The sequence below is a fragment of the Oryza glaberrima genome, chromosome 1 (genome assembly GCF_000147395.1).
Source record: "Oryza glaberrima chromosome 1, OglaRS2, whole genome shotgun sequence".
In the NCBI taxonomy this organism is placed as follows: domain Eukaryota; kingdom Viridiplantae; phylum Streptophyta; class Magnoliopsida; order Poales; family Poaceae; genus Oryza; species Oryza glaberrima.
The window spans coordinates 594,484-607,476 of NC_068326.1; the positions used below are offsets into that span (position 1 = coordinate 594,484).

At 41.5% G+C, this 12,993-nt stretch overlaps 2 protein-coding genes across 2 annotated transcripts; both read right to left on the reverse strand.

Moving 5' to 3' along the window:
* Positions 1-1,049: 1,049 nt before the first annotated feature.
* On the reverse strand, positions 1,050-2,207 carry LOC127760700 (aquaporin NIP4-1). Its single transcript, XM_052284998.1, has 2 exons — positions 1,978-2,207; positions 1,050-1,872 (listed from the first exon to the last, which is right to left on the reverse strand). The coding sequence occupies exons 1-2, from the start codon at positions 2,143-2,145 to the stop codon at positions 1,186-1,188; spliced, it is 855 nt and encodes a 284-aa protein (XP_052140958.1). The 5' UTR covers positions 2,146-2,207; the 3' UTR covers positions 1,050-1,185.
* A 1,454-nt stretch (positions 2,208-3,661) lies between these two features.
* Positions 3,662-7,342, reverse strand: LOC127760697 (U-box domain-containing protein 4). The gene is made up of 2 exons (XM_052284996.1): positions 6,942-7,342; positions 3,662-4,795 (listed from the first exon to the last, which is right to left on the reverse strand). Exons 1-2 carry the CDS (start codon positions 7,208-7,210, stop codon positions 3,994-3,996), a joined length of 1,071 nt encoding a protein of 356 aa, XP_052140956.1. The 5' UTR covers positions 7,211-7,342; the 3' UTR covers positions 3,662-3,993.
* Positions 7,343-12,993: the final 5,651 nt, after the last annotated feature.

The window sequence follows — 12,993 nt, forward strand, 5'->3', positions numbered from 1 at the left end:
TTTCTATATTTTATCAATTAATAATAATATAACTAGTTGTGCACTTTACTTTCTTGAGAAAAAGAGCTATATTCATCTATAAATAAAAAAAATAATTAGGAAAATAAAATCTAAAGTATTGGACTAAAAATATCTTTATTTAATTAAACACCTCAATAGATAAATCTAAACATTTAGAATATTAAAGGCTTAAGCTAATCAGTTGTATATGAGAATTTTTTTGTTTCCGATTCCGAGAAAAAAACCTGAATTTGTTTCCGGAAAATTTCCGAATTCGTTTCTAGAAAGATTCCGACGGATTCCGAGTTCCGACGGAAACTGCCCTTATCATATTCGATTCCGTTTTCGAGGAAATATTTCCGAATTTGTTTCCGTTTCCAAAAAATTCCGACCGACGGGTTCTGTTTCCGAAAACAAGTCCGAAATCCGGAAAGTTTCCGTACCGTTTTCATCTCTACAGGGGAGGCAAAGGGGAGATATCAATCTCTCGTTATTCTCATCTGAGACGGTCGCCTCTTGGACTTGTACTAAGGGGTTCTTTAGATTTAGTAGTGTAAAGTTTTTGAAGTGTCGCATCAAATATGTCGGCACACATTTGAAGTATAAAACGTAGATTAATAACAAAACAAATTACAGATTCCGTCGGTAAATTGCGAGACAAATTTATTGAGTCTAATTAATCCGTCATTAGCAAATGTTTAATGTAGCACAACATTATTAAATCATAGAGCGTCATGGCGCCGGTGCGAGAAGAGAAAGAGGGATTAGGGTTTTGGGCGAAGACGAAATCACTGTTCAAATGTGGAAATGGACAAGAGAGTCCTATTTGTATGTTCGATGCAATCTGGGCCGTTGAAATATGGTGCGTCCACTGGGCCAAGACGAGAACTTGGGCCTCTGCGAAGGCCCATATTATTTGCGGACGGTAGTTTTGGCCATGTTAACACAATTCCGATCGTCTCCGGGCCCACTCGTAATGAGACGTAAATATAAGGAATATAAATTAGACTTATTCTGTGAATAAACGTGCGATGCAAAATTGGGCCGTATTGGGATGGAAAATCTCTATTGGTTGGTCCAAAACAATTTCAGTGCAGCGATGCTCGTCGTGTTCATGCAGCTATCATAATGGAGGCGAATTATTCTGTGGATATATATATGGAGGGCTAAGCTCTAGTGTGGTAGCTAGGGCGAGCCGGCGATCCCAACAGAGGTGCCGCAGAGGAAGGCGACGATGCGGTGGGAGAGCCTGACGGCGCGGTTGCAGAGCGCGCCGACCAGCATCCCGGCGACGGGCGCCACCACGTAGATCCACACGCCGTCGTACCTGCCCAGCACGATCGCCGGCCCCAGCGTCCTCGCCGGGTTCATCGACCCTCCCGACACCGGCCCGATCACCAGCCCCAGCCCTCCCACCGCCGCTCCGATGGCGATCCCTCCCACCGTCTTCCCCGCTGTGCCGTCGGTGGCGACGGTGGCGATGACGATCATGAGGACGGCGGAGGCGAGGAACTCCATGAGGAAGGGGAGGCGGGTGCCGTGGACGACGACGGGCGCCGTGCCGTAGAAGTGGTCGTGGCGCGGCCTCATGACGGCGTTGACGGAGAGGCAGGCGAGGAGCGAGCCGGCGAGCTGGGCGGCGACGTAGAGCGGCAGCTTGGGCCAGACCGGGAAGCGGCGGTAGGCGGCGAAGGTGATGGTGACGGCCGGGTTGAAGTGCGCCGGGCCGAGCCAGCTGAGAACGAACGCCACCGTCATCGCCACCACCAGGCACACCATCGGGAACGTCAGCGTCCCGTACATCTCCTGCATCAGCGCCGCCACGCACGACCAGAACACCACCAAGAACGACGCCAACCCCTCCACCATCACCTGCTCCATCGCCATTGCCATCCATTCATCGGTTCAATTCAATTCATGCAAAGGGTTTTATGTGTATCAATTAATCATAAATTTGCAGACATTATATGTACCTACCTCTCGTATGAGAAAGCCAATGGGTAGGCCTCTGGTGGCATGATGGTCAGCCGCCGCCGCCGCCTCCTCGTGCAGATTATGGCGAGCTTGCTCTACTCCGACGTGCTCGCCGTCAACGTTGCCAACCACGACGACGTCGACTTTCTTCCCGGCATGATCCGTTGTCATTTCAGTATTAATTAGTATCTCACTCTGACCGGGCGGTTAATCTTCTTGGACCATATGTAATGCGCTCGACTGGTAGTGTTAACTGCAATCACCTGCACACTCTTGGCGTGTCAAAACTGAATGGGAAACTGCTCTTGTTACTGAATCAACTGAATTATTCGAATTGACTCGCTTTGTGTGCTCCCCCACTTCTTGTTTCATCAAACCATAAGCGGTTGATCATTCAGTTAGTCCAATCTCCGTTTTCTGTGTAGTACAAAATTCAGACTTCTACCAGTTTTAATTATATCTTGCTCAAAGTTTGTCATCTCTACCGCAGAACATAATTAAAGATCATCTAATTTATCCTGCTTTGATAATGTCTGAAAGAAACTCTGTTTCTCCTGTTGAGAACATCAGGTAGCAGCCTAGCATTCGTCTTGTTCAAGCTGCGTGAGTGTCCGATTACTGTCGGACACTGGCATATTCTCTCTCCGATAAAAACGTCGTCGGTGCAAAATCTACAGGGCAATCAGATGCGATGCCAAATGAGGCGTGCAGAAGAATCGAACGCAAAAAAGAAATATTTCCGGTGTACGATTTTGCAATGGATAACGTAACAAACAAAGGTTGTGCATGATCAAGCTATGATGGGAGACATCTCCCTTTGAGACGCAAAGGAAGCAGCCATAATTGGGCAGTCTTTATTATGGTCAGATTAGTCATCATCAACTCCTAATCAGGCCGGCCAATGAGAGTCAAAAGGCTTTTTACACACAACGAAAAGGATCTATCATCATTAGCACGGATGCTTCCAAAGCTGTACTGTCTGAAACAATCTTCCAGATAGATGGTCAAAGTGATTTATAGTAGTAGATGATGAATTTTCTGAATGTCCAGTGAGGTTAAGCCCTTGTTTAGTTGGGGAGAATTTTTAGGTTTCGTTGTCACATCGGATATATGGACATATATTTGAAGTATTAAACGTAGTCCAATAACAAAATAAATTACAGATTCCGCCAAGGAAACTGCGAGACAAATTTATTAAGCCTAATTAATCCGTCATTAACAAATGTTTACTGTAGCACCACATTGTCAAATAATGACGCAATAGGCTAAAAAGATTCATCTCGCAATTTACACGCAATATGTGTAATTTTTTTTCCTACATTTAATACTTCATGCATGTGCCCAAACATTCGATGTGACAGCGTGAAATTTTTTGTTTTGGCTAAGTCAAGGTCTTGATTGCAGCCTGACAAAATCAAGAAATGGCACACCAATATCAAGTACAAACGACGTGCAAGTAATTGTTCAATGTTCAGTCTAATATCTAGTCCAAAAACACTAAACAGTTAGGCCAACAGCATGCCTACTCTGAAGTCAGAAATTTGGTAGTCATAGTCAGAAGCTTATTACCCTGACAAGAAAAAGGTCACTGATTACCTTGTTAGGCCAAAGAGAAGACATTTGGTCAGTAAACACCATAATATGAACAGAAATGAAGTATTCAGCACAGAGACTAAAAGAGCACAGCTTATCCAGACATGAAGAATGGGATCTTTACTTTATATCATGTACAGTCCATTCCTCAAAGGATATGTCTTTCTTTTTTGTTTTCTTTCTTTTGCTTTTTTTGGGGTCTTTCATGCACAAAGTGCAGGAAGGGCACATGAGAAACAGAAGAAAAAAATGTTCTTGTTCAGAACACACAAGTTTGAAATGGAAAAGGAACTACTACTTCAACAGCTTAAGTATATGAGCGCTCAAACCAGTCACTCGGTCCTGTCAAGGCCTGGACCGGCATCACCAGCAAACTCATTATTTCCACTATGTCTACTTCCATTGCAAAATGTGCCAATCACCTGATCATGCAAAAGAAGCTCGACGCTGCAAATGCCTCAAGCTTTGCTCCATGCTAACCTTCACCATCTCAGCAAGCATCTTCTTAGCTTTCCCACCGCGGTCCTCGCCATCTATCTGTGAAGCAATGTTGCTTACAATGTTCTCGAGTGTGTCTGCCGGCAGCTTTGATCTTGAATATGGCGAGTTGCGCAGCAAGTCAAGAAGAACATGAGCCTTCACTCTGGACTTGGGTGTACCATGGACTGTGAGTTCAAGAAGACCAGGAATTGCCCCCTCGTTTAGAATGATATCTCTATATTTATTGCGATCACTCTCGCACATAGTTAGTAGAGCTCCCACCGCATGCTCCCTACCTTGAAGGGACCCTTCCTCAAGTACCTCCACAATGGTGAGCACTCCACCTTCCTCAGAAATCAAAGCTGCTTGTCCTTGATCGAAGGAAAGCAATGACTCCAAGAGGGCACAACACTTGTCAGCTGTTTTGGATGATCTCTTTCCACCCTTCAGTAACTCTATCAAAGAGGGGATAGGTTGAACAGAAAGGATCGTCTGGAGGTTATCTGTAACCGTGGAGAGGTTGTAAAGGGCCATCACTGAGTCATTCTTGGCTTGTGAATTTCCTTCTTTTAGGACCTTTACCAGCAGTGGGATTGCTCCAGAAGCACTTATAATTGGTTTAGTTGTAGATGAGGCTGAGAGTGTAAGAAGGGCAGCAGTTGCGTACTCCTGTAAGTTCAGATCACTTGATTGCAAATAACCCAGCAGTGGCTCCAGTGCTCCAGCATCCACTATCTTGGTCTTGTTCCTGCATAAGATAAAATAATCGCAATTTAGAAACAGGAGATTACAGACAGTTCCCACTTCTCAGCAAACTAAGTGTTACAGGTACACATTTTTTTTAGAACACGCAGGAGATCTGCGTATCATTTCATTAAGATAGAGAAGAAAAGGTGTACACAGGTACACATAACTAAACCACTGACCAAAATGGATAGTAAATCATCTCCACTGTAAACATTCAGCACATAAAGACATCTGAGGTTTCCTATCCAGAAAGACCACATTACCCATGTAGTGTCAATGTCATAGATAGATAAAAAACCGAGAGCAGAGTACAAGGTCCACATTGAGTGTTGCCAGTTCACCACTAGACTAACAAAACAATGTCAAGCCAATCCACATTCAGAGCAGTTATGCTAGATAAATTAAAAGGTTCCGCATATACTAGGATAGCTCCCCAAAGGGCATTAAAAGTTTTAAATGTGAATCTTGAACCCATATGGACGCCATGATGAGATATTATAAATGTTGCCGGTTTGAACATTACTACTTAACGTCTAATTTATGTTCTGGAAATATGCCATAACTGTGAGACATGGGCAGATACACCAACAAAGTGATACACAGCCCATACATGTCCAGACTCCAGAGGCAAGGTACATGAGGTATTGATAAAATTCAGAGTCTTAAAAATCCTTATCCCTTCTCTGCTGGTGCTCAGAAAGTGCGACATCTTGGGATGTACTAGTACTAGATACGATCTGAAGACAGGAACTTGATTCTCTAACTGTTGGAACAGTTGGTCCCACTAGAACCAGTGGCAGGCTGGCAGTTGATACAAGCAATCAGATTCTTGACAAAGAGTTATCAGAACACCATACTGTGTGCAGCTGAATTTACCACTTATCCGTCCTTGTTTTACCATTAGAAATTGAGAAAAAAAGGAAAGGGACGTAAGAAGGAGACAGTTCTGGTATACGGCACCAAATTTGTCTGGCCTCACTTTCAGCCACAGGTTGGTATGAGGCCTACCAAGTACCAAGTTGATGAACCATGAGGTCAACATGCTCGGATATGTCTCAAAACAATTAGGTCATTGAATTGGTATTGGCACAAAATTCCGAAAGCAAGTATGAGATAATTGGATTATCTTGACCAACAGCAGTTGAAAAGAGGGGAGAAATATTAGGCAGATTTACAAAGAAAAACTGGTTTTCCAGCTTCCTGATGTTAGATTTTTTTTTCCTAGAAGCAGCCAACCAGGGCAAAGGTGGTTGGCAGCCTTAGGTCAGCTTCCAAATCAGACCAACTGTTTCCCCCAACATCTTAACCGACCGTTTTCTTTGCTTTCCTCGTGTTGCCATTTCCAAAGAAATCTAAACACATTCTAGGGATCGAAAAGATTAGTTGAAGGGTCATCGGAACAAAAATCTCTTTGGCAACAGCAAATAATTTGCGATTCCACGGGCGTCTAGAAAAGCAATAGGATACCTTACTTTTGGATGACCTAATTGATGATGCTGATGAGTAGCCAGAAATCGGGTGCGAAGTTATCCTGCTCAAGTTTCTTAGAATATGCTTGGGAATATATTCTATACCACCAAGTAGCAAAAACTTAAAGGACTGGTTATGGTAAAACTAATCCCAAATTACAGAATTACTACAGATTTAGCAACGATGGTAGGGTGCAGAATTTAAGGTTAGCCCAACGATACAACTCTGCAATCTTGCAGTACAGTGGAGGACCACAGAAGAGCGAATTTAATTTATCCTCATCTATTGATCGATCCGAAGTCCAAACAGAAAGAATCAGCCTGGTTAGCCGCCATGATTAGCCAATCGAAACGAAGCATCCTAATAAGAAACCCAGTTCAATAGCTGGGGACTAAGCTAAGCAGTGGTCTGATAGATTAGATTTAACTTTAAGCGATAAAAATCTGAAACTTTTCGTATGATTCTATAGGCGTGCATCGAAATAGCCAAGCAATCTGAGAGGAGACTATCGAATTGAGCGAGAAAAGGATCAAACTTTCGAAATTTTACCAAAGTGATTGCACCCAAAGCGGCAAAGATTACCGAATTTAGAGCAAAAGGGAAATATGTCAAAAACTGTTGTTTTTCTTTCTTTTCAATCAGAGAAAGATTAGGCGGGGAAGAGTTGGTTGGTTCACCTCTCGTCCCTGACGGCGAGGTTGAGGAGGGCGAGGAGCGCGGCCTCGCCGGCGTCGGGGGCGGGGGAGCGGAGCATGGCGACGAGGGGCTCGACGGCGGCGGCGAGCTTGCGGCGGTGCCTGGAGGAGGAGCGGGTGAGGCGGCGCACCTCGCGCGCGGCCTCCACATCCCCGGCGCGCACGCGGTCCACGAGCGCACGCAGCGCGGCTGCCTCGGACGGTCGCTCGGCTGCGGCGGCGGCGGCGGCGGCGGTCGGCGGCGACTCCATCTCCTCCTCTCCTGTGCAGTAGAGCGTAGAGGAGGGAGGGGCTTAGCTAGGGTTGGTCTCCTCCTTCTTCCTTGCCCTGTCTCTCTCTCTTGCTCGCTGGGTAGAGAGAGAGAGAGAGAAGCAGGGAGGAGAGGAGAGGGTGGGGGCTCAATCCATCGCCTTCTTATTGAGGAAGAAGACGACCACCACACCATGGTTAACGGCGACGGCGACGGCGGGGTCACCCCCCTTCCGTTCCGTTATTTTCTTCGCATTTATTTTCTTCTTTTGATGAACATTATCTTTTTTGCAGTATCGAGTTATTGTCAATTCTTTTCACTTTCTTATCATCTATGTTGATTATAAATATTTAACGTTTTAATATGAGGTTCAACTAAATTTTAAAATTTGGGATATCTATCTTTTTCCTCAAAAGGTGAGTTTGAAAATGAAGCACATGGTATAGGAGTACATAGATATGTCTCGACAAATGTTATTGTAATATCGTAAACTTATTATAAATATAAGAATGCAATCACGTACAATATACCGAACTATTGGTATGTGCTGTATATCAAATCTATCTGTACTTTAAAATTTATTCTCCCGCGCAATTTTACGCGTGAAAATCCGTTACTTATTTATTGTTGAACCCTATTACAAGGTTTAAAACGTGAGTAACGCCACAGCCTCATCTTAGAGGTCTTAAAAGATAAGAAATAAAGCCAAATGGAGGTGAAGATGACATAACAGAGGATACCCAGAACCAGAACTAGTCAAAGGTTAGCTGTACATGTATCTAGATCAGGTGCATAATCAATTACCTCAATCATCAGTTACATGTTATAAAGAGCATCCACAAATTAACACTATCTCCTCTCTCTCTTCCAAAGAAGAAATTAAATTGAAGCTTCCTATGATATGATTTGGTAAACCCTGGACTAGCTAAGACGGCAAGTTGACAAGGAGATCAAGGAAAGAAATTAACGGGTAGTACAATAAAACTAGTAGACTAAGTACTTGGTGAATGATTCATGGATGGATGGATGCATGATGGAATGATCTGCGAGAGCACTGTCAAGCAACCTCCTCCTCATACTGTCGCCGACCGACGATTATATTCCACCATTTAATGACGTTAACCCAAGCTATAAGCTTGCTAACCCATCACAAAACTCACGACACGTTTGCTAGCTCGACAGTGACCTCGTCGCACACAAGAGAGAGACACGTATATGTGTGTCATCGTTATACTGCTAGTAGTAATATGCATGCGTGTTACTACTTAATTGTTAAGTGTCATGAACAAGTCGTGAAACTATTTGCAGATGGATCGTGTGGCTGTGTATATGTGTGTGATCGTCGGTGATGCTAGCTGATTATGATGTTGTTGTCATCGTCAAACTCAACCCTACTGAAAGCGACTGTAATAAGCTTCAGGATTGATCTGCACTGTACTACATTAATTGTGTGTGTGCTGATGCAGTTGTGAGTTGTGACAGAATGAGGTAGGAAATTAAAGCCTGCAAGTTATTGCAAAGTGAAAAAAAAAAGGATCTTGTAATCGTTTATTAGTGGATCATATCCTGGCAGTTATGAAGGATTTCATTTTTCTCTATTTATAGGCTTCAGTATGTATGTTATCTGTGATTCTGTGAATTGATTATATGTGATCAAACCAGCTAATTAAGCTGACGGATTCCAGTTTCCACCACTGATAACTCCTGCATTCTTCAGGTGCGGCCACTTAAAACTTCAGGCTAATTCATATATCATGGTCTCTGATCGACTTGAGTAAACGAGAATCAATTAGTTTATGGTTATATGATATCGAGGAATGAAACTGATTAAGGAATCAGGATCGAAACGAATTAATTAATGGATTGCACGTGCAGTAGTAGTCTGATCAGCTGCAGATCCAATCTCTCATTCTCGTCTAGCACTCTAGCTGTCTTTTTTCTTCAAACAAAAAAAAAATTCAGTTGCTAACTCATGAATCACGATCGATCGAGAACACTACACCGTTTAAATCGTACTGTACATCATTTCCAGCTGTTGATCTCATGGACACCTATGCACTCTCAACCCTGAATAATACTTTATATATTCTAATTTTCAGACAGCATATTGTCAAGTTGCCAACGATAGAGGGATCTCCAAAATGTTGTCAAGTTGAATCAAATTAATACTAGTACCATTTTTCAGTACAATTAGTTTGGTTTAGCTCTGACCTCACTAGCTATTTGCTAGGACCCAACAGATCGGAAGAAGGCCGCCAACTGAAAGCAAGTAAAAGATAATCTGGACATGGCAATAATGCAGGTAGTAGCATAGCTAGTGCATGTTGTTCGTTGCTTTAATTAATTACTCGCTTAATCAATCTGTTTATCTTTTGTCCTCATCGATCGACCAAAGTACTTGTACTGCTACGGCGCATATCAGCAGATTTTCAGGAGATTGTAGACGCACGCACGCACCTACGCAAGCACACTGATTTGTTAGGTTGTGAGAAGAAATTAAAACAGAGGACAAATCAAGGGTGATGTTGATTAATCAATCGCATGCAAATGATTACTTGTGCTATACTTCTGATTAGTTTTACTAATGTAATAGCCACTCCTTGTTGCTTCAGTTTTTACAGGCCTGACTTTTCTTTTTCTGAAACAGCGTGAACATTGAATATGTTATCTAATGTAATAGTCCCTCTGTCCCAAAATAATCCATTAGTACTATTCTAAGAGAAAGTTAGTATCAAGGAAAAACAAGTTCCCATAATCAATAGAAAATAGTTGATGGTTAATATAAGTACGGATATTGAAGGGATAAAGTTCTTGACAATAGTAAGTAAGGGGTTATAAATTAACTTATTCCGTGACAAATTTTAAACGGTGGAAATCAACATATTTTGAAATGGAAAAGGTAGAAATATTCATTATGATACAAAGATGATACCAGGAGTAACTGATGTATTGCTGCCATTATTATTGCCAGCTAAGTTGAGATAATAAACACATAAAAGCAAGTTAATAATAAAGCCAACTGTTTTTTAATAATGGAATGAGTAACATCCGGCCTTTGCTCCAAAGAGCTACAACAATTATTACAATCTAGCACTCTAGAAAAGTGTAGTCCAAAATAAAGCGAATCACACCAAACCAAATTATAGGAAAACCAAACAGGACAAGGAGAACATTATTCCAGTCTATTGGTGAATCTCCATCCATAGTTGACAAAGAGTTGCATAACCATCGTCTCAAGTTTACGACATGCGACAAACAAGAACTCTCCATCTGTTAGTTACAAGCTTATATTAGCATTAACATATACAGCAGATGAGCTATAATATTGTTCTTTTTTTTCTTCTCTCTTTCCCTCACATGTGTATTCAATGAACGAGCTCTTTCACGAGAGCCGGCATTCATTATTATTATTTTATTTCTCTCGACAAGCATATAACCAGTTTGTAGCTTGTTATTGTAAAAGCTGTGAAATGGCTATGAGTGACATACATACATAAATTAAAAGTTAATAGCATTTGCTGATCATCCCCGAGATAACGATGCGATAGAATCATGGAAAAAGCAGTGCATGCGTGCGTGTGTCCGTACCAGCACCGGGCAACATGCACACAGAATTTGTTCCCAGCTCATAATCCCAATTTCAAATGCTGCGTGATACGCTTTATATATACATATTATATAAGATAGTGTGAAATGCTCCAACTTTATGTATGATCTTCTGGTTGCGTAAGCATGATCGATGCATCAACATTGTGGATCGACTGATATATATATATATTATGCTTTGGTACTTCTAATTAATTAATCCTCTTAGAAATAATACAATACAGGTTGCGTTGCTGATCATACATAATAATAATACTATATACTACAAGTCCATGCAAGTAGATCATCTTACTAATTACTATTCTACTACATAGGTTTAATATTTAAGAATCTGCTGCTCTATTATATTGTATATATGATCTCGATCGATGGGATTAATTAGTGATGCCAGAATCTTAGTATCTAGCATGCCTGATGCCTCAGGGTATGCATACACAAGGCTAATTAACAAATTGGACCTCAGGTAGACCCATGTATATAAAGCTGAGTTGTGACTAGTACAAAGTGGAGTTGTATATATTAGATGGCCTCGGCCAGATCTAACTGACAAATTAAGAATTCAATTTCAAGTAAATTGTTTCAGTCCAGGCCGGGCTTTGATATTAGCACACCTTGTTGCTCTGCCTTGGTCATTGTTCATAAATCATAATAGCTGTATATGTGTGACAGTCTTAACAACCAAATTCATTTGGAACCACATGTATATAAACACAACTTTAATCATGAGCTGCATGCTGCAAACTGAGCAAGCGACTAGCTAGCTAGAGAAGAAGTTAAAGATAGTCGTCGTCATTCTTTTAATTCTGTTTTGCTCGACTAAAAAACAACTTGGTTTTAATTAAGTAGGGCAAAGTTGACTAACAAGGAGGAAACTGCCTGCTGCTACTCCAGCAGTACCAGCCACTGAGCTACTAGCTTAGTTGCTGATCTGCATTTTGCGACACAGATTAAATTACATTAATATTAATAATTAAATTTAATTAATTTATAATAATATGTAACTGTTCCATATTCTGTTCCATATTCCGCTAGATGTTACCCCTATGCAAATAAGAACGTTGTGGTCGGCCTAGTTGGGGCTGACATGTAAAATATTCTACCGTCGTCGCATCAGGACGCAAAAAATGTCTCATTGTTCAGCTCCAATAAACAAAAAGAAAAAAAAAGAAAAGTCTCATTCTCCATTGAATTTAGCTTACAAATTAACCGAGACTCCTAATTTGACTCGGATCGATTAACAAATTATGTACGAAACGCAAGATGAAATGGAGAGGAAATTGGTAACGCCGTGGCGGCGGAACGGAAACCGTCGGCGGGCGTCCGTTGACGGCGGCGGCGAGGGGAAACGGAACGGCGTTAGGAGAGGGAATAGCTCGCGTGGTCGTTAAGCCAAAGCAATAGAAGGAAAAAAAGGTTAGTAGCAGCAGCAAATTAGCAATGGATGGATGAGATTAGATGAGATGCTTTGGTCCCTTGGCTTGAGAGTTATCCATCACATGATGCCCCATCAGACTCCAAACACACTCACACACAAAGTTTAATTCATTATTTAATTCATAAACTAATCTGATCTGTGGGCTCTGATTGGTTAATCAAAGCAGCCTTGCTTTCTTCCTACTTTCTCTTCCCTCCTTTACTTTCTTTCTTGGCATGCATATATGCCTAACACAGCAAGTTTCATCCTAATCACCAACTTTACTTTACATATATAATCGGCCGACATTTACACAGGCGTTTGCATATTGGAATATTGCAAATGAAAGAACTAATTCTTTCGAATATAAGTTCAATTCCCATGGAAACGGGGAATAATAATCCCGCACAATTAAATGAAGCAAAAGCTGATTGCACTATATATTTGCCGGCCGGTTTCCCGTACATGGGCAAGTGAATTAAAATCAGGCCACTGATCTGGTCCTGTTATTTTCTGATTCCAGATTTTATATTTTTGTTTCCACGCTTCTCAAGTTCATAAGCGGTACATTTTGCGCAAAAATAATTTTCTTAGAATACTTTCCTAAAGCAATTTTTAACTCTAGTAGTTAATTCATTATTTATTTATACCTACAAATAGCTATAAAAAAGTTCAATTGATCTATCAATTCTAGCTACCTCGGACAGGGCAGGGTTTTAGAAAATGAAATTGGTAAGGAAGAATGAATTAACACAGTTACATAA